Source organism: Glycine max, chromosome 1 (genome assembly GCF_000004515.6).
Source record: "Glycine max cultivar Williams 82 chromosome 1, Glycine_max_v4.0, whole genome shotgun sequence".
Lineage (NCBI taxonomy): Eukaryota > Viridiplantae > Streptophyta > Magnoliopsida > Fabales > Fabaceae > Glycine > Glycine max.
Genome location: NC_016088.4, coordinates 40,620,183 through 40,644,875, shown reverse-complemented (window position 1 = coordinate 40,644,875; position 24,693 = coordinate 40,620,183). Strand labels below are relative to the sequence as shown.

The window sequence follows — 24,693 nt, the reverse complement described above, 5'->3', positions numbered from 1 at the left end:
TTGATCAGAAAGAAATTATATTACTTAAAGCAACCCATTTAAGGCTACAATGCACAAAAAGTGATTCAGGTACGATAGCTAAGTGAGGGAAGCTCAAGTAGTTGGCAATATATCGTACCAACAAAGAAGACATTCTTTTCTACCAGCACAAACATAAAAAGTAGCCTAGTATGCACAGTCAGAATATATAATAGCCTCCCTCATAAACAAAATATCATAACCAAGGTTTTGGACATCAATCTCAGTCATCATCTTCATCGTCCTCTTCCTCCTCATCATCCTCGTCCTCTTGGTGGTCCTCCTGTACAAAAAGGGAAAAATGAGCTCAAAAAGTAAGAAAAAAACAGAAGGGAATAGCTTTAAGCTTTTATCATCAAAACAATACAAGTTTTGCTTAAAAATTAAAAAACAAGCAGCACGCATTTATGCCTCTTTAAACTATGGAACCCAACATCTCAATTTATTGGGAAGCTAAAGCATTGTAGAGGCCTTAGTGTAAAAATCAAAAGGTACAATCCATGTTTGAAAATCTCTATTCTACAAACTTCTCTTGATGAGTCGAAAGGGTTAATAATAACTACTAAAACTAACGTACCCCATTGCCGAAAGGCTTCTCACTATGCGAAGGTATGAGTCAAAAGGGTTAATAACTACCATTATAATTAAATTCATTACATTTACTTCTTGACAAGAACTTTATATCTCATATTTACCCTCTATTCTAGAACTAAACTCTTGAAACTAAAGCAACTCCACACGCAGCAATTATACATAATATTTACTCAATATTCAAGGAAGCACAGAGAATATATTCTAAGTAACTTAATTAACATAGAATGAGGAAAGAAGACTACCTCTCCACTGGCATCATCTTCATCATTCACTTCAGATTTGGACTTGTCTGATTCATCATCATCTGCAGAGCTTGCCTGGCAACATCATAGAAAATAAAGTATATAAACACAAGACAATCAAAGGTGCCACACACAACAGAACAACTGGCACAGGTTTCTGACCTGCTTTTTCTCATAAGCTTTGATAAGTTTTTCATACTCAGCTTTCCTTTTTGCAGCCTTGGCTTCATATGGAGCTTTCTCCTTTACATTTCAAAGAGAGGAGTCAAAATTAATTAAAAAATTAATCCCTTCTTCAATAGAATGGGTTCATTTGGTACATATATATAGATATACTGAATTCAATTGAAGCAACTTTGCTTACAAATGACAAACTATATCTACCTAAAATGAATTTATACTGAAAACATCTAAAAACACAATGAAAAATAGTAAATTAATTTAAAAGAGAACAAAAATGTGCCATAATTTATCACAATTGCAAAGCTTACAGCACTGGACAGGGATTTCCATTTCTCTCCTCCAGCTTTTCCAACCTTCAATGAAAGAGTGCAGCAAACAATTTAGATGCATATTCAAAAGGGCATGTCGTCATTGAAGATGAAGCAATTTAACATGTAACTTACAACTGATACAGCCTTCACGAGAGGATTCTCAGCCTTAAAGGTCTTCCTGAACTCCTCACTATCACAGAGAACGAAATAAGTCATACCATTTTTCCAAGGGAGAGATATAAAGGAAAGAGCAAAGAAGATACAAACAGGAACACGAAGAAAGCACTCGGTGGTCTTTTAGGCTTGTTGGGGTCTTTCTTGGCCTTCTTCTCCTTCTTTGGTGCTCTGCTTTTCTCAGGCTTACCAGAAGCCTTCCGCTTTCCAACCTTTCTGAAAACAATAGAGATATATGTTCCATCACTATACTATTTCCTGTAACAGCTGGATGCACCATCAAGTATGTATGATAAGATATTAATATAATGTTTCAATATAAAAAAAATGCACTGGAAAGCCAACGCCCTGATGGACAAGGAGATACAAAGTTATATAAAAAATCAAAATGCATCAACTAATTTCACTTAAGTGTAACGATACAAGAACTAACCGGTCATCAACAGGCTTCAGTGATTCTTTTGAGGGCCTCGCTGCTCCCTTGCCCTTTGCAGTCTTCATTGTTTAAGTTCCTGTCTGAAGACAATCCACAGCAATCAAAACAAAGGAATTAGAAAATTCCAATAAAAGAGGACAAAAGACAGATAGAACTTCAAGAAGTTAAACAGAAAAATTAGCTCAATACAAAAAACAGGATCCCCACTAAAATTAGGGTATAATAAATGCACCATATGGTGTTTAACTGATGCTGACCAAATGTTACATATTTACCTAGCAATCCAGCTTATAGAAATTGATAAGTTTGAGAATTTGTAGCAACAGCATAATTCTCTCTCACACACATACACACAAACTATGGGGTTAACTACTACTGATCTCACAAATAACAACAAGGCCTTATCCCAGTAGGTGAACTCGGCTACATGAATCTTACGATGTCATTTGGCACGGTTAAAAACTAAAGTTTCAGAAATCTTATGGTGTTAAGGTTAACTGATGCTTGACCAAATGTTACATATCTACCAAGGAAACCACCTTGTAGAAATTCACATTTTTGACATTTTGTAGCACCAGAATAATTCACACATTAAGTTGATTTTTTCATCAAAATTCAGAAATCAAAATACAGTGTAAATTATCAAAATTATGATATAAGAATATACAAAAAGAAGCGCATAGAAACTCCCCGAGTCATATGTATCCTTCCCCTTGGCATGCTTTGAGGCCACCGTAAACAAATTCAAATTAATAGAGAGAGAGAGAGAGAGAGAGAGAGAGAACAAAATTGAAAAGCATGAAAACATCAAAAACTATGCAAATTTCTCCTCCTAAATCACCCTTTAATTTTTAACTCCTCAATAATCATAAACCACAAAAAAAAGTAAAAAAACAAAAATCAAACTTTGAATTTTTCTCATCTTCCAAATAGAAATTGAAGCCAAGAAATTCAACCCCTAAAGAAAATAAAATAAAAAGGGGATATTTTTAAGAACAGGAATACCTTAGAAAGGGAAAAAAGAGGAACAGAGGAACTTACACGCGAAACAGAACAAAACAGAGAACAGAGAATCAAAGCTAAGAGACAGTACCACTAGCAAAAGCAGAGAGAGAGGCTGTTGGAAACTAAAGAAGAGGGTACGACCCAATAGAGAGCGAAACGGATCAAAGCAACCGGATCTACCTGTTGACTTTTGGAGACTTTGGTACCTTGCCTCCACACGACTCAACCCGATAATTGGCTTTCACCGGCCACACCCAGTTGCAACTCGACAACGATATTATGCTTATTTTAAATATATTTAATGACTGTTATTGCTTTTCAATAATTACCAGCTAAATGATTTTTTGTAAGCTGCGACGTGATTATTTTATATCGACCGAAAATTTGTTATCAAAGAGCACGAAGGTGTTGGTGTTAAATTAGGGCCAGATAACCACGATATTTGATGGGAGAGTAGGTGGGTTACACTAGATAATATTCCCGGGGGAAAATTATTCTACTTATATAAAATTTTGATTCTAACATTTAATTAGTGTAATTATATAATTAAAATGATCTAATCTAAAATGATATTAAATTGTTCTCACTTTTGTTTTATTAAAGAAAAATATATATAAAAACCTCAGATAGTAGTTAAAATCTAATATGGATATAATAAATGATATAATGTGATTCAAAGAGAGAAAGAGACAAATGAAATATATCAATAGAGTGTTCAAAATAATAAGATATTCAAATATCATTATTATTTTATTAAAAAGTGATAAACATCAATAAGTCGTTAATTTAATGAAAATCAACCCATCAACTTGATGAAAAAAACTTAGTTAAAGTATAAATCCTATTAAAACTGGTTAGTCAAATTATCTAACGAATATTAGTTATTAACAAATTTGGTAAATACTTTCCACAAATAAGGTGTTAAAAAACTGTTAAATCAACTATATTTTACTTATTTTGTAATAAGTGAATATGAAAACTTAAAAATGTTATAATAATTTTTTTTTACATAATCCGCTTACCTAGAATAAAATAATATGATCTTAATTGAATTGGTTCAAATTTACTTGGAAAAAAATGGCTTAATTATAAAATCTGTCCCTTTATTTTGTTTATTTCACCAAATCGGTCCCCCTATTTTTATTCACTATTTGAATCTCCCTATATTTTAAATTTTACTATCTTATCTTAGTCTCATAGCTGAATTATTGACGGTTAAATTTTAAACGTTAATTAGACTAGAAAATTATCTAATATTTTTGTAAAAACTAAGAACTTAAAAAAAAATGTTTGAAGAAGGACTAGAACTATCATCTTTGGAGAGAATAACACTCTTTTACCATTATACCTACATGACTATTTAGATATTTAGTGTAAAATATAGTATTAATATAAGTTTATATGTGAAAATAGTTCACAATTTCAACTTTATTCTTTTTTAATTTATTATATTTTTATAATCTTATATATTATCTTTTAAAATATAATATATAAGATTAAATTCTATTTTCGTATAAATTAAAATATGTATACTTATATAAACTTTATTTTTATTTTATATATTATATTTTTATAATCTCATGTATTTTTACCACATTATTTGAAACTTATTTTATACAGTAAATATATAATATAAATTTTATCTATCCATATTTTTTATATAAATTATAATTTCATAAAATGATATTATTTTATTATCTTTTAAAATATTTATATATGTAATTTAATGACAGTATTTTTTTACTTATATTAAGATATTATTATTTATCATTATAGTTGTTTTTTTATTTATATTTAAATTTATTTAATAGTTACGTAATTTTTTTTAAAAGAATTAAATTATATAGTAAAGATATGTAATTAAATAAAATGATCGTGTTTTCTATTTTTAAAATTTTATGTATGTGATTTATTGAAATTATTTTTTTATTTATATTACAACAAAATAACATGAATATCTTAATACAGATAAAAAAATATTATCACTAAATCACAAGTATTATTTTAAAAGATAAATATAATATATAAAATAAAAATAAAACTTATATAAATATACATATTCTAATTTATGTGGAAATAAAATTTAATGTTACATATTATATTTTAAAAGATAATATATAAGATTATAAAAATATAATAAATTAAAAAAGAATAAAATTTGAATTTTGAATTAGTTTTCCATAAAAGTTATATTAATATTATATTTTACACCAAATATTCAAATGAACACTTGTGTCTAGTTATAAAGAATTTTTTTTTTTACTTCAAAGACCATGATTTTAGTCTCCCTTCAAGCATTTTTTAACTTCTTATTTTTTATGAAAATATTGATAAATCTTTTAATCTAGTCAACGTTTAAAATTTAATCGCCAAAGGTTAAATTCAGCTCTAGGACTAAGTAAATTTTAAAACATAGGGGAACTCAAATAGTGAATTAAAAAATAGGATAATCGATTTAATGAAATAGATAAAATATAGGGACATATTTTGTAATTAATTAGACTAAATCAAAATATAGGGACATATTTTGTAATTAATTAGACTAAATCAAAATATTGAATGTCAAGTCACCAAACGATTACTTATGGCGATATAGGGTGTACTAATAACGTGTAAGTATAGGAGAGATGACACATCATCTAGAGTGATGGTCATCTCCCTTATTGGAAGATGGAAGGAGATGGAGTTCTTATGCCATTTTTAAAATAATAAAAAAAACACCATGGTTGTGTTTGTTGTGCAATAGTGTGTTTATATGAAAGACTTACCTTTGGCTTTTAAGGTAAGTGTAAGATCATCCATCCATGATTGACCACTTTCAAATTCTTGTAGGTTAATCTTTCTTATAGCATAGGGCAATATGGTTTGCATAGGATCTCAACATAGACTCGTCCAATAGCCCATGTCTCAACACCAAGCACCTAAGGCTTAATAAGCTTAAGCATAACAACTATCATTTGTGGTGCGTCAACTAGCATTGTCACTTCCATTGCTCTTGCGACTTGTTCTCTTTCTACTATTTTTTTTGTAAACTAAAGTAGTGGGAAGTTCTTGCACAACTTTAAATGTACCTACATCAGTGTCTCTCCTATGAGAGTCTTTTTGAGGACTCTCAAACCATCTATGGTGATGTGATCCTGACTAGGAGCGGATCGCTTGATACTGGCTGTAGAGTTTTTTTGGATGACGCCACTTCCGATGAAGGAAGATAAGTTAGGATAGACGTCACTTCCGGTGAAGGAAGATAAGTCAGGGTAAACGCCACAAGGATTACTTTGATAAGTCTGATATTGGTTCAACAAGGAACCTAGAGAGAAGCTCTCACCAAATTTTATCAAATGTCAAAAGTTTTTTTATTGAAAATAAAAACCAATACTTATAGTGTATCTGAACAAAAAGATAAAAATAGACATGGGCCTTCTAAACAGTTTGGGTCATAATTACAATAAATAAAAATTATAACTAAAAATATATTTAACTTAGGCCTTTAAATTAGTTGGAGCCTTCAGCAATAATTAATAGTCTTGATAGTGTCTCTGCCTCTGGGCCTTCATCCTTCTCCACTTGGGCCTTCGTCCTTCTTCACTTGGGCCTTTAGCATATATTTGGCCAGTTTCAGGATTCTCATCATTCCCTCCTTCTTGGAAAACATTTGCCCTCAAATGTCCAAGATCATCATCGGGTTCAAGTACCACTTCCTTCCTTTTCTTGTTGGCTTGCTTGGTATAGCTTTCATTCTTCTTTGCAATTTGCACATTCACTTGCTCATACAATCTTTTCACATACTCAACTTTGGCATGTGCATCCTTACGTTGAGTCTCTTGGGGATTGCTTTTGTAAGTTGGCCTATTAGGTAATGAAGCTCCGGGGAGGAGATCAACTTGATGTTCTATGCCTCTTAAAGATGGCAGTCCATGAGGAATCTCCTTAGGAAAGACATTTTTAAATTCATGCAATAAGGGTTGAACACTAGGAGAAATAGAAATAGTAAACTCATTAGAATTATCAGTAGAAATTTTAATGTCTTTGCAATACTTGTAGATTGAGTGGTTCATGAGCAGGTAACACTTTCCTCACTTCACTCGCCTATGCAAAATAATTAAATTTTCTCTCATGTGTATCACTCTCTCTCTTATGTGTATCACTCTTCTTTTTCATATTCCTTTGTGGTGCCTCACTATTTTCTTTCTCTTGTTCTCTCTTTTCTCTCATTCTGATTTGGTCATCACGCACACTCACTTCTCTAGGGGATAGAGGTTTAAGAGTAAACAATGAAGATTTGACTATTTGTCTATAGAGCTCTTCTTTGTTACGGTTCAACAAACGTTGCATTTGTGTAGTCATCGCGTCCAGAAATAAGCGTTGAGATCCGTCCAGTTGATGATATACACCACCATTGTCACCAGCTCTTGCCACGATTAAGGAACAAATGATTTTGCAGTAAATTAAAAAAAAGATTCTGGACCTCACCACACTCCACTCGCGTGTTTCTCTCTTTGATGGTAGTTCACTCGTGTTTGATGCTCTCAATATAGGCTTTTGTGTGATGTTTTCACTCTTGCCTTTTACCACTCGTGTTCCCTCTTAAGTTCCTGGATGGACCAAATTAGACACACAAGGTAATATAAAATAAAAGGAAAGACAATATAATTATCATAAACTGAGTAACAGATTTGATTTGGGATAACAATTTGGACTTGATTTGGATAACAGATTGGATTTGATTTGGATAAAAGATTAGATTTGATTTGGATAATAGATTAGATTGGATTTGGATAACAAATTAGATTTAATTTGGATAACAGATATGATAACAAATAAGATAATAGATATGACCAGTAAACTTCAAATGTTCATAACTTTTGCTACAGTTGTCCGTTTGAGACCCACTATATATCAAAACGCTCAGAATTCAAAGGAGAATCCAAATAAGGGGATTTGGTACACGATTTTCTGCCAAAAAAAAAGTCTCTAACTGCCTCAATTTCGTGTTCAAAGATCAAACACCCACTTTCTTTCATTCTTTTTTTTCTTTTTTTAAAAAAATTTTTGCAATTTTTTTTTTACTTGAAACAGAACTCAAACAGATTTTTTTTTGACACAAAGTCTGAAAGACACAAGAAACAAGAACAAGAACAAAAAATGTGACAAGAACAAGAACAAGAACAAAACAAAGACACAAACAAAAATGCAACAAGATGCAAACAAGAAAACAAATAACAGAACAAGGACAAAACAGGAACCTGGACAAATTACAAAGAAAAATAATAGGATAGGATAGAAACTATATCAAGAGCCGAAGCTCTGATATCAGATGATGTGAACCTGAGTAGGAGCGGATCATTTGATACAGGCTACGGAGATTTGGATGACGCCACTTCCAGTGAAAGAAGATAAGTCAGGGTAGACGCCACAAGGATTACCTTGATAAGTCTGATATTGGTTCAACAAGGAACCCAGAGAGAAGCTCTCACCAAATTTTATCAAATGCCAAAAGTTTTTTTTATTGAAAATAAAAACCAATACTTATAGTGTATCTGAACAAAAAGATAAAAATAGACATGAGTCTTCTAAACAGTTTGGGCCAAAATTACAATAAATAAAAATTATAACTTAAAACATATTTAACTTGGGTCTTTAAATTAGTTTGGGCCATTAGCAACAATTAATAGTCTTGATAGTGTCTCTGCCTCTGGGCCTTCATCCTTCTTCACTCGGGAGCTTTATCCTTCTCCACTTGGGCTTTCGTCCTTCTTCACTTGGGCCTTTAGCCTGTATTTGGCCAGTTTCAGGATTCTCATCATATGGTCACCTAATAACATTTTCGGTGGTATTTTGTACCAGAAAGTTCAATAATAGTTAATAAAAGTTTATTAAAATAACAAGAGTTTAAAAAAGCAAATAATTTTGAATACATAGAAGAAACAATGGAAACACATCATCGTTGTGTATTTAAGCTAGACACATAATGAAAAATATGTTTTTTGTTATGCATAATACTTAGATACACAACAAAAATTTGTATTCATTGTGTATGTATGCATAAAAAATAAGTTTTTGTTACACCTACCAACACACACAAAAAGAAAACAAATGAATGGTTCATAAAGCTTGTAATGTCTCTGATTGTCAATTTCTTGGCAACTCACACTTTATGACACTTCACATAGTGACATGTCACTCAACTTTCTCGTGGACCAAAACCCTCCATAGGTAGCCATTTACAAGATCTCGACAATCTATTTTAGCTGCTTTCAAGATCAATAATTATTCTCACAAACCAATACGAGATTTTTCAATGTGTTTTGTCCTCGCTCATACATTTTCCAGGAAACTTTCCAACAGGTCACCCATTCCATAATTGTTCCAAGTCAAGTATGCTTTAACTGTGGGGTTCTTAAATGATAAGATAGCGAAAAGTATATGTATCTTGTTGGTATAGGTAGTACCAATTAATTTTTTTAAGTCATCTCAATTGTACAGTTACATACCTGCACAACCTTTGGATCCCTTTCATTTCGATGTGTTTCGTTTACGGTGTTACATGCCCACTAGCTTCCACCAGGTTCATCCTCGAACCACACCATACTAAAGATAGGTTTACTTTGATACCATTTATAACATCCCTAATTGTTAACTTCTTGGCAGCTCACACTCTACAAAACTTCACACGGTAGCACTTCACTCAACTCTTTCATTGGTCAAAACCCTTCACTGTTTAGAATCCTCCATAGGTAGCCCTTTCCAAGACTTTGAAATTTATTTCAATGATAAATCTCATAAAGCAACACAAGACTTTTTAGTGTTCTTTGTTCTCACTCATATGTTTTTTGAAAAACTTTTCAGAAAGTTAGTCATCCTATAATTGCTCTAAGCCAAACACACATAACTATGAAGTTCTTAAGTGATAAGCTACCAAAAAGTATATATATTTTGTTGGTATAGGCAATACTAATTATTTTTTTTAAGTCATCCTCAATTGCATAGTTTCATACCCGCATAGCTTTTGAATCCCTCTCATTTTAGTGTGATTTGTCCAAGGTATTACAATTACTACATGTCCTTTTGAGCTTCTTCCGCAATGTGCTTGACTAATACCACAAGCATGTGAGAATAGAAGAAGGAAAGACATCACATTGCATATGTGTATTATTGTGACTGTGTTTGGTTGGTGTGGTTTTTTTATGTGTGAGCCATTTTTGCATTGCATTGATTATAGTGTGAAATGAGAATGATTTCTATATAATGTTGTGATTTGTTGTTTACATGAAAAATGAGAAATGTGAATTTATCATGAGTGTGGCATGTGAAAGGGTTAGCTTTGGGTGCAAGTGAAGGAGAGAGAAAGAGGGGTGTGATGCAATGAGGGAGAGGAAGAGGGTGAAAATGTGGTAGTAAGGGAAAAGGTGGATAAAAAAGTCTCTTCCACATTAATAAAAGAATGAGGTGTGAACTTAAAACAAAGTAGTGTGCAAATAACTGGGCCCAAGTATACTCCTCATCATTTTGAAAATTTTCAAGCCCATTTTGCGTTTTAACTAACGGGCATCAATTTTGAAAGTGGCATGCCCATTTTGTAATTTGACAAAACTGTTTCGAATCTTAATTTTATTATTTTAACATCAAATAATTAATACAATATTCAATATTATATATAATTTTTTTATTATACATTTCACTTTTCAATTTTATATATATATATATATATATATATATATATATATATATATATATATATATTTCAAAAATACTCTCTTAAAGAGATAACAAAAGTTTTTCTACCTTAATCATATAGAACTATAATTTTGATTGATCATTTATATAGAGTAATGATTGATAAACACTTTTTTACTCTACATTTATCTTTTATTATTATTATTTTTCTCTTTCCATCATATTATATAATATATCATAATTGCATTTTTTTCTTTTTTCCTCATCAATTGTCATATAAAATTTATTTTTAAAAAGAGTATAGTTTAGTGAATATCCATAAATATTTTTGAAATTCACTGTTTTTTTTAATTTTTTGTATTTTAATATTTTCATTTATCTCTCTCCCACACATACACATATATCATATCTATTTATTATTCTTTTTCCTTATTTGTAATCTCCCTTCTCTCTTAACCTGTATGTACATTATTATTTTTTTTCTCTTTCTCTAGTTTTAGAGGAAGAAAATAAAAATCAACCCAGCCTAATTTCTCCTATTATTCCATTTGGCATTTCCATATAATACATTTATCTAACAGCCATTAATTTTCTACGAACCCTGTGCTTTACCCAACGAAAATATCAATGCTGCATCAGATAATTGCTATCACAACAACGTTACAAATACAACACTTCACGGTTTATATTCGACCAAATATCAGGCCCCAAATAGATTATCAGAGAATTACTTAATCTAATCTCACAGAAACTCATTAGATTTTTTGTCCAAATCGCCAATCCGAACCCACCCAACCAGTAGAAGAGTGAACAAGCACCACAAATTTCCCACGTATAGCAATCACCATCAGAAACCCAGCGGGTCCCACGAACATCGCCACGTCACCACCTGCAGATAAACATAACGATAAGTCGAAGCCTCTTCTCCACCGTCAGATGGATACTCACCCAAATCTAACGCCCCCAAACCCCCCTTCACAGATTATATCCAATCTCCCCTCCCTCGTCAAATATATCTGCCATCCCTCTCTCTCACAATAACCACTAATTCTCCCAACTCAATTTTTCTCTCAACCGGCCCAATTTAGCATAAGCCCAGCATGGCCACCGCAACAGCAGCAGCCACCTCGTCCTTCATGGGGACGCGCCTCCTGGAGGCCCACTCCGGGGCGGGGCGGGTGCAGGCCCGGTTCGGGTTTGGCAAGAAGAAAGCCGCCGCCCCGAAGAAAGTTTCCAGGGGGTCGGGCTCTAGCTCCGATAGGCCCCTGTGGTATCCGGGCGCCAAGGCGCCCGAGTACCTGGATGGGAGCCTTGTCGGAGACTACGGATTCGACCCATTTGGGCTAGGGAAGCCCGCCGAGTACCTGCAGTTCGAGTTGGACTCGCTGGACCAGAACCTTGCGAAGAACGTGGCTGGGGACATCATTGGGACCAGGACCGAGCTCGCGGACGTGAAGTCCACGCCGTTCCAGCCCTACAGCGAGGTGTTCGGGCTGCAGAGGTTCCGCGAGTGCGAGCTCATTCACGGGAGGTGGGCCATGCTCGCCACTCTCGGAGCTCTCACTGTTGAGTGGCTCACTGGTGTTACATGGCAAGACGCCGGAAAGGTACGGTTCTCTGCTGTTATCGAACATTTCTATTTTCTATCGTTTGATGATGATGATGATGATAATTAGAGATCTGATAATAACACAATACTTCTAGTACATATCCTTCTGTTTGTTGAAATTCACGTGATACTTCTATCTGTTTATTGGAATTGACGTGAGTCTATTAGTTTAAGAATAAGATCTACTATTAAATACTCCCTCCCACCTTAATCATAAGATATTTTCAGAATTTTGTTTGTGAATTTTTATAAGATTTTTTTTCTAGTTTTAAGAATTATTAATTATTTTTTTTCTTATATATTCTTATTTAATTATTTTTCTCTAAACATAAACATTAATGAAAAATAATTAATTGATAAATATAATATGATTAATTAAATTAATTATTTTTCTTAAGAAATATTAATTAGTTAAAATAATGTTATAATTAGAAAATTAGTTGAAATGATTTTAATAAGATGCTAGTTTTACATGAATTATGTCAAATTGAAGAGATTGTCATATGTCTGACTAAAAGAAACTTTACATTACACCACACTTGTATACTAACTAACCGGATTGATAATTGTTTCAGCTTAGAGATTATTTCAGGTTAATTAGTAGTCTAGAGTTAAATATACATTTTATTATATCTTATTGATCGAGTAAAATTGTTTTTAGTAAGAAGTGACTGTTGTCTCATACTAAAACATTTATCTGATAATTTGCATAATAATATCAGTATATTTTTTTTATATATTTGTAATACAAAATTTTTATACCGTGGATTAATTAGAAATTATTCTAAATTTAAATTGTAAAATAATTATTAAAAAATGTTTTTGTATTATATGATAATTTGATGACAGTAAATTATATGTCATTGAATCTTATTATAATTATTTTGTATATTTTTATTATTACAAAGAATAATCATAGGGAGTGTTGATTGCACGTGTTGGTTTAGAGTGTATTAGTTGTGTTTGAAATGTTTTTATAACGGTTTTTGTGTGTTCGTCGGAGCGGATGCATGCGTTCTAGCAATTAGAAATCATGAAAAAACTATCTTATTTTAAAACTTAATTCTTATGCTAAGAAAGAGAAGTCCTAAACAACGTTACTAGCAAACAACCTTTGTAGCAATTATCGATTCTAGAGTTGAATTCCATCACAGTTTATACCCACGAAAAAGTGAAAATTAGAAAGAAAAATTTGTGTTTTCTTTCTTATGATAGTATACATGACGGGCTTCTTAATTAATTATGAACATGGTCTTTGATTTTAAGGTGGAGCTAGTGGAAGGTTCATCATACCTAGGGCAACCACTTCCATTCTCAATCACCACACTGATCTGGATCGAGGTTCTCGTAATTGGCTACATAGAGTTCCAGAGGAACGCAGAGCTGGACCCAGAAAAGAGGCTGTACCCAGGTGGCAGTTACTTCGACCCACTGGGCCTGGCCTCAGATCCAGAGAAGAAAGCCACCCTTCAATTGGCGGAGATCAAGCACGCCCGTCTCGCCATGGTGGGCTTCTTGGGCTTTGCAGTCCAAGCTGCCGCCACTGGCAAGGGCCCGCTCAACAACTGGGCCACCCACTTGAGTGACCCACTCCACACAACCATCATTGACACCTTCTCATCCTCCTCTTAAGAAGAAGCAAAAGAAGAAGAATAGTCTTTCTTGTGCCTGGTCATTCTAGTTATATTGTAAAAGTCTTTTTCTTCTTCTTCGGCTTTGGGTTGTAATTAAACATTTTCTACATAGCTGGATTAGTAGTACTTGTGAAAAACTTGTAACGTGAAATTGGAGAGGCTAAGCAGAAATGCTTCTGCTTGATGTTAAGTGTTCTCCTGTGAATGTTAATTATGCACGAAATCGAGAGGGAAGGACGACGGTAAAAAATACTGATGAGGTTAAGATCACTATGAAAGGTAATGGCAGGAAATTGGATTGAGGCCATTGGAGATTTTAATTTATTCATTTTATTAAGTTTGATTCTACATAAACGCTGATTTGCTGCAGTACAGAAAATAGCGCTGGTTTACCGAAGTTGGTGACCAATGGTTAACTAATGGCCAAGTTAGACTATATTTCCTACATCTAATGCTACATTTTGTTTACATGAGTTAAGGGCGGTTTGGGTTGATTTTGATCAAATTTAAGATTGAACTCAATTAAATTTGATTAGTTTAATTTGGTTTTTATAAATTCTTTTTTGAAATTTAATTCAATCTAACTTATTCATGAACGGTTTGATTTGATTCATATGAATAGATTACTCATTTAAATTTGTTTTCCCCCCCTTAGAACTATTATTTTATGTCGTGATTCATTCAAATATCTAATGCAATTAACATAATATGATCAAATTGAAAATAGTAAAATCGATCTATTTAATACCATTAACATAATATTTTAAAATAAACTAATACAAATTAATATAAAATATCTTCAAAGAGATTCACTGTGATATTCTGAATAATAATTATTTCCTACAAATTAATTTTTTGTAATAAATTTTGTTGTAATCAAATTTGTTTAAACAAATAAATAAAATATGATTTACTACTATTATAAACATGACAAAAAAAATAGATATAAAAAAATGAAACAAATAACAATGTACCCGAAAGTAATACCTTAAAAAAAGTTCTAACACTAGCCGTCCCAACACTTGGAGTCTCAGTATTATCATATTTAAAGACAAACCAAACACTTTTACAAATTTTTAGTTTTGATAGGATCTATAAATCTAAACCTGTGATCCAATTAATACATGAACAATCTTGATTAGTTTAGTTCGATCTTGACCCAAATATATAAATAAACAAACCCAAATTATTTGGATTGATTTAAATTTGAATTTACAAGTGCCCGTATCTGTGAACACCTCTAGTTTTGTTTTATTTTGCATAATCAACATCTTACTATTTAAAATACCATTAAATCAAATAAGGCCCGAGTAAATATTGGTGGGAAATTGATATAAAGTACTTTATTATTCATTATAATAATTCATTCCATAATATATATATATATATATATATATATATATATATATATATATATATATATATAAAGAAATGAGAACATTTTTTTAAATATAAGAAATATATTATCACTTTCAATGTATTAATTGTTAATTTTTTTATATTCTTATTTATTATAAAAACTATTAATGAGATTAGTCACACCTATAGTAGAAATAGTTATCCATTGAAAAATGAAAATAAATGAAAAAGAGTAATAATTTTACAAAGTTAATCTTATATTATCATTAATTCATTGATAGATTATGTTGTCCACCATTAATCATATAAGAAATATAAGTGAAAAAATAATTAATATTATATTAAAAAACTAAAAAATAATTATTTTAAGATAATTTTTTTCTTTTACATGACAATTACAATGAGACGAAAGGAGTATTAATTAAAGTTAACTAATTAACTACTATTGATTTTATTGAATTAAATATTTGCTTAAAATAGTAAAATAACTATTCATGATACATATAAAGTTTGCTCCTTTCACATTCTTATTTTTCATAGTAAATGATATAATAGTAGTCATACAACCTTACAATTGAATTATGCATTTAAAGTTTGTTTATTTCACATTTTTATTTTTCATAAATGATATTGTCTTCATTTGATAATAATTATTGTGTATCAAGAAATTTTTTTTCAAAATAATTATCATTTTAACTTTTCAATGTAATATTAATAATTTTTTTTTCATTTATATTTCTTATAATATTAATTATAAAAGCAGAAAAGAATTAATGATAACAAGATTAATTTTGAGAAATTACTTTTCTCTTTCATCTATTTATTGATTTTTTTTTATTTGTGTAGAATAACCTAAGAGGATAATTATAATGAGACAAGTATAGTTTATGATAAAATAATGCAAAATTCAATAACAATATACATCTTATTTAATATATTATGAATATGAACAAGAAACATTGAAATAATGCCTACAATTTGGTGCAATCGGTTGGCATAAAGGAGACCGTCTTCCTGTCAAGATCAAACCCAATCAAAATGTTTGATTGAGAAAAATTGCCAAATACATATGGCTCCGCAGATTCTCCATCCATTTCAAAGCAAAATAAACCCTCTTCAATGATGGAAAAGGTTTGTGTAGCCATTAATTGCACATTTGCCCCCTCAAAATGAAAAGTGAGGATTGGTCCTTCAGGAAAGTTATCACTTCTAAAACAAACCAGCCCTTCAAACCTTGGATCATGCCCAATTGATTCTTGACCAATCTGTGACCTTATTTCCTCTACCAAGCCATTATAAAGTTCAAGGGGTACATGGGACAGTGGTGAACCCGAATCAATCATCATATACCCCTCAGAAAATTGTTGTGAAGGATTAAAAGGTAAAAATTTATTTTCAATACTATGACATAATACTGGGGAGTTTCTCTAGAGACTAAAGGAGTTGTCACTACGCCTTCATATTCTGGAACCTCAATCTCTACACCAAAAATAATTTTGCCAGCAATGTTCTGGTCCACTAGAAAAGAAACCAAGCATTGGGAGAATCTTCTGCCCCCAAAACGATTTCCAATTTGTAAGATTAGTGATAATGGCTCTTGATCAAATCCAATAATTCCCATAAATTTTTCATCCGAAAATTTCAAGCTAATTATAGTGACCACACCCAAACAAAAAGTCCATAACAACTAACTCTATTATTGAAATTAAAGGTAGCTATTTCACTTGCAATCACCCCTAATGTCATTGAAGTATCATAATAGCTATACTTATAGACACAAACATTTTGAGGAGAGCACGAGTTAGATGGGAATGCCTTACACTCAGGGTCGTGTACAACAGTTATTAGGCCTAAGATGAAATTTATATTTAAATTTATATTTATTATTATTATTTTATTTATTTATTCTATATTTATCAAAATTTAATATGTAAATATTTATAATATTTTATATTAGTATATAAAACGACAAATTTAATTAATCTATTTTTGACATAGGTAATGTTATATAATTTTAGTTTTAGTTTTTTCAATAATAATTGTTATTACAAGTGCTATTAATAATATTTTACAAACGATGCATATTTAAAAAAAAAGCAATCTTTTAATGTAATGTAATATTTTAATTATAGTATTATTTTTTAAGTATGCATTTTTATAATATCTTTATTTTTAAAAATGAATCAAGCGTTCTTCAATTTATTCTCATCGATTTTTTTTTTTTGGAATTCAAATAAAAAATTGAACATGATTTCATATTTGAAAATGTATTTAAATTGACTTCCAATTAAAGATGTACATTTAAACACAAAATGGTTGATACAAATAGAAATTTAGCTAAATGTATGATCTTGACATCAACATTTGCACCAATTTTTTTTTCCATATGTATCAATTATAGATTCATTCATTAAATTTAAATTCTATACTAATTTCAATAATATATTTTTGGAAGGAAAGAGATAGGATAAAAAATAGATATAAAATAATTTTCTTAAATTTTTTAAATAAAAAATAAAATTACACTTAAGTTATTTATAATAATACTTACATCTATATTTAATATTTGTGATCTTATTAATAAAAATAATACTAAATAATATATCATACTATACCAATTTATCATTTAATAATTAAAATTAATATAAAATATTTTATTAAAAATATATAAAAATATTGAGGTCCTGAAAAATTAGAGACCTAAAACCATTGCTTCAATGGCCTAGTGGCTTACGTGGCCTTGCTTACACTGCTCTGGATAACAATAAATTTCTCTGTATGTTTGGGACTTCAAGGGATCAAACATTGGATCTTTTTTCTTATAGCAGTTAAGGCATGGAGTACATTGTGTTCACACTACGCCACCACCAGTGTCACACACCATATTTTTCCACTGGTGGTGTTCCCAGTGTGAGCTTCATTAGATATTCATATGAATAATAGTCATATGTTAATTGATTGAGTTGGTTGAATGAGTGATATCTATGTTTATAGAGTTTGCGTAAAGGGGAATCATGTGATGCGTTGCGGCGGATTAATTGGACACTAGTGTAATACATTATTTTTTGTAAAATAAATAAATAATTTTATTTAAAAATTATTAGAATTTTCAGAAATTAAATAAATGAGAAGAAAAGGGTTTTGTTAATTAAAATAAGGATTTCATAATATTAAAAAATAGATAAAGTAAAATAATGTTTTAAAAAATAAAGGATATTTTATTGATTATTTATTTAATGGAAGAGTAAAATATATTTTTTTTATAAAAATAAAATAAAGTAAAATAGAATAAATAATAGGCTCAAAATATCCTAAATATAAATAAAAACATATTAAATCGATTTTTATAATTACGATATGTCTCTATGATTTTTCTTCTTTCCAAATTCGTTTTCCCTCTTGCTCTCTCAACACTCCCTCTTTTCCTGCATATACTTAAACATATCCTAGGAAAAATATGATCTTTACCTCTTTAACCGTTGGATCATCCTGAAATTTGGATACCACCGCTGAAACTCATTTTCTCACATTTTCACCGTTGGGAATTATGAAATAATGCTTATAAAGAGAGAAATGTCCATCTCATAGAGGCAATGAAATTGAGGCTCTAATCCTTTCTCTTTTTCTCTAACGCCTGGAAACCATAGCAGAACAACTAAAGGAATCTTAGGAAACCGCTAGAGACGTTGCTATCACTGTTGGACTACACACGTGAGCCCATTTAGAGGTAAGGGATGCGTTTATCGTAAGTTGGGTTAGAATGAACATGTATAAGAATCCTTAGAGGATCAAACTAGATTTTTTTGGGATGCTTATTTTATTGTAATTTTTTCTTTATAATTATAATCATGAGATTGTTATGTTTGACGAGCCAATTGATGCCCTAATGCGAATTGGTTGATAAAATTGAGTGCTCTTGGTGTTTTTGTGTTTTTGAACTTATGATTCTGATATGATTATGTGAAATTGTTTGAGGGGTTTTACTCCCCATGTTATGAGAAATATTTTTGTATAATTTATTTGTGTTTTGGACAAGATTTACTATATTAGCGTGAAAATTAGATTGTTGGAAACATTATTTATCATGGTTTAACCTCATAAGCTTATTAGGTGTTGATGATTATAACACACACACATATGAATTGTTAAAATAAATTAGGAATTAATAGTTTAAATAATAAAATTAAATTGAAGGAAATTAATATATTAAGATTCAATGATAAATACTTTCAATGCATTTTTAGTTTAGTTATTTATTAAATCTTTTTAATTGAAAATATATAGTTCAATTTAATATATACATATTTTGTGTCATGAAAATATTAATATTGTGTGATGTTTATATGATTCATAAGGTGTGATAACATGTTGCGTTGAGATTATAACATTGTGATTGAAATTGAGTGTATGTGATAAATTGAGTATGTGTTGAATTATAAGATACATGTGTATTGAGATTTTGTACGCATTGAATTGTGTCTATGAACTATATAATCACACAACTGTAAGACCTTTTAAGGACGATGAATTAATGTACGACAAGTATTGTAATGGAATTCACTGTGGGAACCTGACAAATTGAATCACTTTAAGGCGCGACGAGTTAAAATAATTTTAAAAACAATTGAGTAGTTGTGTGTATTGCATAATTCAAACTCTAGTGACACATATGATTTTAAATGCCTACTTTAATAAGATGATTAGTCATATGAACATAACATATTAACATTATTATTGTGTGATATGTATATGATACATGAGGCGTGATAATGTGATGTCTTGGGATTATGAAAGTGTGATGAACTGTGTGTAAGTGACAAGTTGAGTATGTGTTAAATTGTGAGATCACATGTGTAATGTGATGTTGTGTGCATTGAGTTGTGAACTATGAATCATACAATCACACGACTGTAAGACCCTTTAAGGACAACAAGTTAATGTGAGAAGAGTATTGCGATGGGATCCACTGTGGAAACCCGACGAGTTGAATCACTTTGAGGCGCAACGAGTTAAAATTATTTTGAGAACAATTGTGAAGTTATGTGTTTTGTATGATTCATAGATAGAGTTTCCGTGTTAAAATGTTTTCTGGGTTGGACTTGAATCATGAGGGAGAGGCCCTGACAGACTCTTCGGAGTCTAGGCCTTAGGGGTAAATACTCTCAGTTTAAGTGCTCCTTTAAGTATGTTTCAATCCAAGCATTCTCGCAAAACAGCGTGATCTTGATTGATCTTCTTATGATTTTACTTAGTGAGAGTGACATGACTTACTAGTGTGTGGCTTGTCTTGTCACGTACTCCTAGGTGCTTGACGAGATTTTTCATTAACATGGTACCACATTACATATAGGATTGAGTCTTAATGTATTTGTTGCATAACATTTGTGTAATAATCATTGTGAGTTGTTGCGTTATGATGGGTAATGAATTGTTTGAGTGTGTGATGTTGTGTTGTACTTGAGATGTGTTATTCTAAACACATGATTAATGTGAAGGTGTGAAGTGTGATTTTGTGATAAAATCCTTAGGACTGGTGATATTACGCAATGAGGGATAAAATGATGCAAATTGTTCTAAGTTGAGCTTGTTATACTTATATTATGTGTGTGTGCACGCGTGTGCGCATTTTCATTTATCTCCACATGTTTAGGAATGTGATAACTCACTCTCTATGTGTTGCTTGTGTTTGGATCCTGTGATGATCTCAAACCTTGTGTTCATGCGAGCAGATGGTTAGGTGGGTGGCTTTAAAGAACCTCGTGCTAGAGAACCACTACAAAAAAAATGTTAAATAATGGAGGTTATTTTGCGGAGGTTTTAGAAACCTCCTTAATTTATTAAAAACTACAATTTTTTGTGCTTAATTTGCGGAGGTTTATAACCTCTGCTAATTAAATATTATTTTTCCACTCTTTTCTCTTTAAAATAAAATAAATCATGTTTTTTCCCGGCAAAAAAGAAATTCCCTCTAAAAAAAATCACAAAATCCCAATTTCCCTCTCCAACTCTACGGCTTCCCTCTCCAAACCCAACATAGACTCTCCAACTACGGCTTCCCCTCCTAAAAACATGAAAAAACTCACGGCTTCCTTCTCCAACTACGGCTTCCCCTCCTAAAAAAGTCAAGAAACTCACGGCTTCCCTTCACTCTACGTGCTTCCCGTTTCTGCCACTCTCAATAGGTAACCTCTCCCTTTCCCAGTGATCAATTCAATTTGCGTTCATCACTGGTACGTTCTCTTACATTTTCTTTTTTCTCATTCATTCCTTTTCTTCCAAAACCCAACAATATCATAGCTCCTTAAATCTATGCCCTAGTTTGTTTCTCTCCGATTTCAGCTCCGAACACACTCTTGGTTTCGATTCACGTGCAGTGCAATCTGATTCTTGTTTTCCTTCTTCCCAGATTTCACAAATGCACAAGACTCATCACGTTTATTAGTCCTTCTGGGGGTTCAACAATTTTCCTTAAAGCCATTTAATTTTTATTTGGTGTCTTGTTTCCCTGTTCTTTTTTATTTTAATCAATGTTTTTAGGCAATAATTATGGTTAATGTACAGTGAGACATAACTCGATTGATCTGAAGGAGAATGGTAATCAGAAGAAAGAGGGAGATAGATAGGTGTTATTACCCATTAGATAAAATCTGAAATCTATGTTGTAGCTTTTTTTTTATCCTCTCTTGGTCATGTTCTCCAGTGAAAACAAAAAGAAAATACAATTTTATATTAAACAAAATCTTCTATTTTCTTGCTTTCAAAACATATATTTCAATCTGGAATTGGTTCGGATTAAAAGAAATTTAGGCTCATGATGTTTCGCGTGGCAGGGTAACTGAGTTGCAGGATTTGAAAGTAGATAAAAATAGTTTAGCGAAGGGAATATTACTGAATCGATGCTGGTTTCAGTTTTTATGCAGTTCCCATGTCGGGACCCAAAATAGTCAGATTGAATTATAGTGTTTTTATTCGTTGAATGAGTAAAATTTGAACTAACACTTTACATCTTCAAAATGCTCCTAAAATCCCAAGGTCTCTCTCCTTTTTGCTCTCTGTGCCAGGTTATATTCCTATTCCTTTTCTACTAATGTTTCGGTGATTCAAAATCAAGTGTCCAATGTTTTTAAGATTTGTTAATTTATTGCATTCAACTTGTTTTGGTGGCTGAACAATTCTCTGCTTTTTGTCTTTAGCTTCAGAAAGTAGACCAGATGCTGTTGTTGTTCAGAGCAACAATCGATCGTCTTTTTCACAGACAGCTGCTGTGAGGCATCTGACAGGTTCTGTTACTAGACCCCATGGACTTCGTTTTGCTGTGGTATGTAGTACATGGATATATTAATGTTAAACTACATATAATATTTTCAAACAACAAACACGAGCAACATGAATGATAGTATTAGTCTTGGAGTTAGGCTTGCCATTTTACTTTTAGTAGGTTGAAAACCTTTTACATTCAAAACCTGATGTTGGATAGCAAGAAGGTTAGAATTTAGTGGGTTAGAGAAAGTAGGGAATAGGGATAGCACCTGTTGAGGAAGAGACGATACAATCTGGCCTGAGGTGGTTTTTTCATGTGAGAAGAAGAACTATACAACACTAGTAGGAACATTTGATCATGTAGAGGATAGCATAATGATTAGAGACCAAGTAAAACTCAAACCGCTAAAACTGATGGTGTGGACTACTAATTATCATATGCAAAGGTTCATAACAATGGACTTATACCTAAATGGCCTTTGTGCAGACCTGTTTATGACTGAACACAATGGTGTATATGATGCATGCGTATTTAACTCTACCTAGTGGGGAAAAGTTTTTATTGTTGTATTAAAAAATGAAACTCATCAGATAAGACTATGTAGAAAGAAAGTACAAGGGTAGAGGATAAGATATTATCCTAAAGAAAACACCAAAAATAGAAAATGAGAAAAACATGAAAGAACATATTGAACTAACACTTTACATCTTAAAAATATAAAACTGGTGAAGACAAGAATAGCCGGTAATCCCTTGTTATGCTGATTATTAAAGATAAAAAGTGATGGTTCAGCATGAAACAACAGTTTAGTAGAGCGTGGCCCCCACGTGTTTTGAGAGATAAGATTGAGTTGCTGGTACAGTGCTTAGAACAGCCAGAGAATAAATCTTTCTCATGCATCAAGCGTTAAAAAATTGGGTAATAAAGCTCATGATTGCTTTCTTTCAAATGTATTATTAGTTTAAGACTCGTTGTAACGGAAGGAATTATAAAATTCAAGTGGCCCAGGAACAGAAACAAATAAATTATAAAATTTCGACTATCATTCTTGTCATTGGCATTTACTTGAGTTTAAAGTATTGGTGATCCAAACATGCTAATATAAATTTGCATTATTTACTTGAGTACATGATTTTGGAGTTAAAAACGAAGGACTAATTTAGTTATGTATGCATGTAGATGCACTAGACACGAGAATATTTGCTCGAGATACTTTGTAGCATGTAGCTAGAGTATATATGAGAGAGAGAGAGAGAGAGAGAGAGAGAGAGAGAGAGAGAGAGAGAGAGAAACCTGTGCGAGAGAGATAGGATGTTGTAGATTTGAGAGTGAGAGAGAAGCATGAAGACTTGTTTTTATGTATGGAAACTATAAAAACTGATTCTATCCTCACTCTGCCTCTTCCTCCTTTGTGGGTTTAGATATTTCAGGGAAAGTTACAGGCAGTTACTCATAGTGAATTATGAGTTTCTTTTTTCTTTTTTTTATTCTTTTCTTCTTCATTCCTTTCTTTCCCTTGCTTATTTATGATTAACATATATGATTTTCTTTTCTTTTAATTAACTTAGTGATTGAGAGAAAATAATGTCATCAAATGACTCCATCCATCTCGTACTTCCAATTTTACTTTTTAAAATTTTTTTAATTATAGTATTGATATAAAGTATTACTGTGTCCAATATAATAACTAATTTTATCAGGACCTATAGTGTAAAGAATATAGATATACCATTTTCAAATAATTTGCTCCAACTTTAAATATTTTTTTTCTTTTTACAAATTATAAAAGTAACCCTATTTGAACTTGATAAGAACACAAAAGTTAGAAAAACTCATTTGGAACTTATAAGCATATACTTTTATTGCTTAATTGAATGCCAAGTAACTCCCATTGGAAATAGCAGTTATTTTGCCAAAAATTCAATAAATGTATTATATTATAAGTAAAATTATTATACTGAAAAATTTGTGTACAAGTGTATGCATACTTTTCTCATTACTAAGCTACAATCTGGTGGCTAGTACCTTACGAGATGATGTTGTTAGTTGAAAAAAAATTTAGTAAACAAAATTAACAAGACGAGTATTATGGTTAACATAGGAGAGAGTTTTGGAACGAGAAATAAAAAAAAGAGTTATGTTATCATGGTATTTTATTTTTTTGCTTTTCTTTTTCTAATATTCCTTGTTTCA

At 31.4% G+C, this 24,693-nt stretch overlaps 2 protein-coding genes across 8 annotated transcripts; one reads left to right on the top strand and one right to left on the bottom strand.

Annotated features, from left to right (window-relative positions):
- On the bottom strand, positions 1-3,318 carry LOC100305961 (uncharacterized). 7 transcript variants are annotated; one of them, XM_006572744.2, is made up of 8 exons: positions 3,144-3,318; positions 1,956-2,038; positions 1,616-1,738; positions 1,481-1,538; positions 1,346-1,390; positions 1,017-1,097; positions 855-929; positions 1-301 (listed from the first exon to the last, which is right to left on the bottom strand). In XM_006572744.2, the coding sequence occupies exons 2-8, from the start codon at positions 2,021-2,023 to the stop codon at positions 242-244; spliced, it is 510 nt and encodes a 169-aa protein (XP_006572807.1). In that variant the 5' UTR covers positions 2,024-2,038; positions 3,144-3,318; the 3' UTR covers positions 1-241.
- An 8,258-nt stretch (positions 3,319-11,576) lies between these two features.
- On the top strand, positions 11,577-14,070 carry LOC100785180 (chlorophyll a-b binding protein CP29.2, chloroplastic). The gene is made up of 2 exons (XM_003516902.5): positions 11,577-12,244; positions 13,513-14,070. The coding sequence occupies exons 1-2, from the start codon at positions 11,738-11,740 to the stop codon at positions 13,876-13,878; spliced, it is 873 nt and encodes a 290-aa protein (XP_003516950.1). The 5' UTR covers positions 11,577-11,737; the 3' UTR covers positions 13,879-14,070.
- Positions 14,071-24,693: the final 10,623 nt, after the last annotated feature.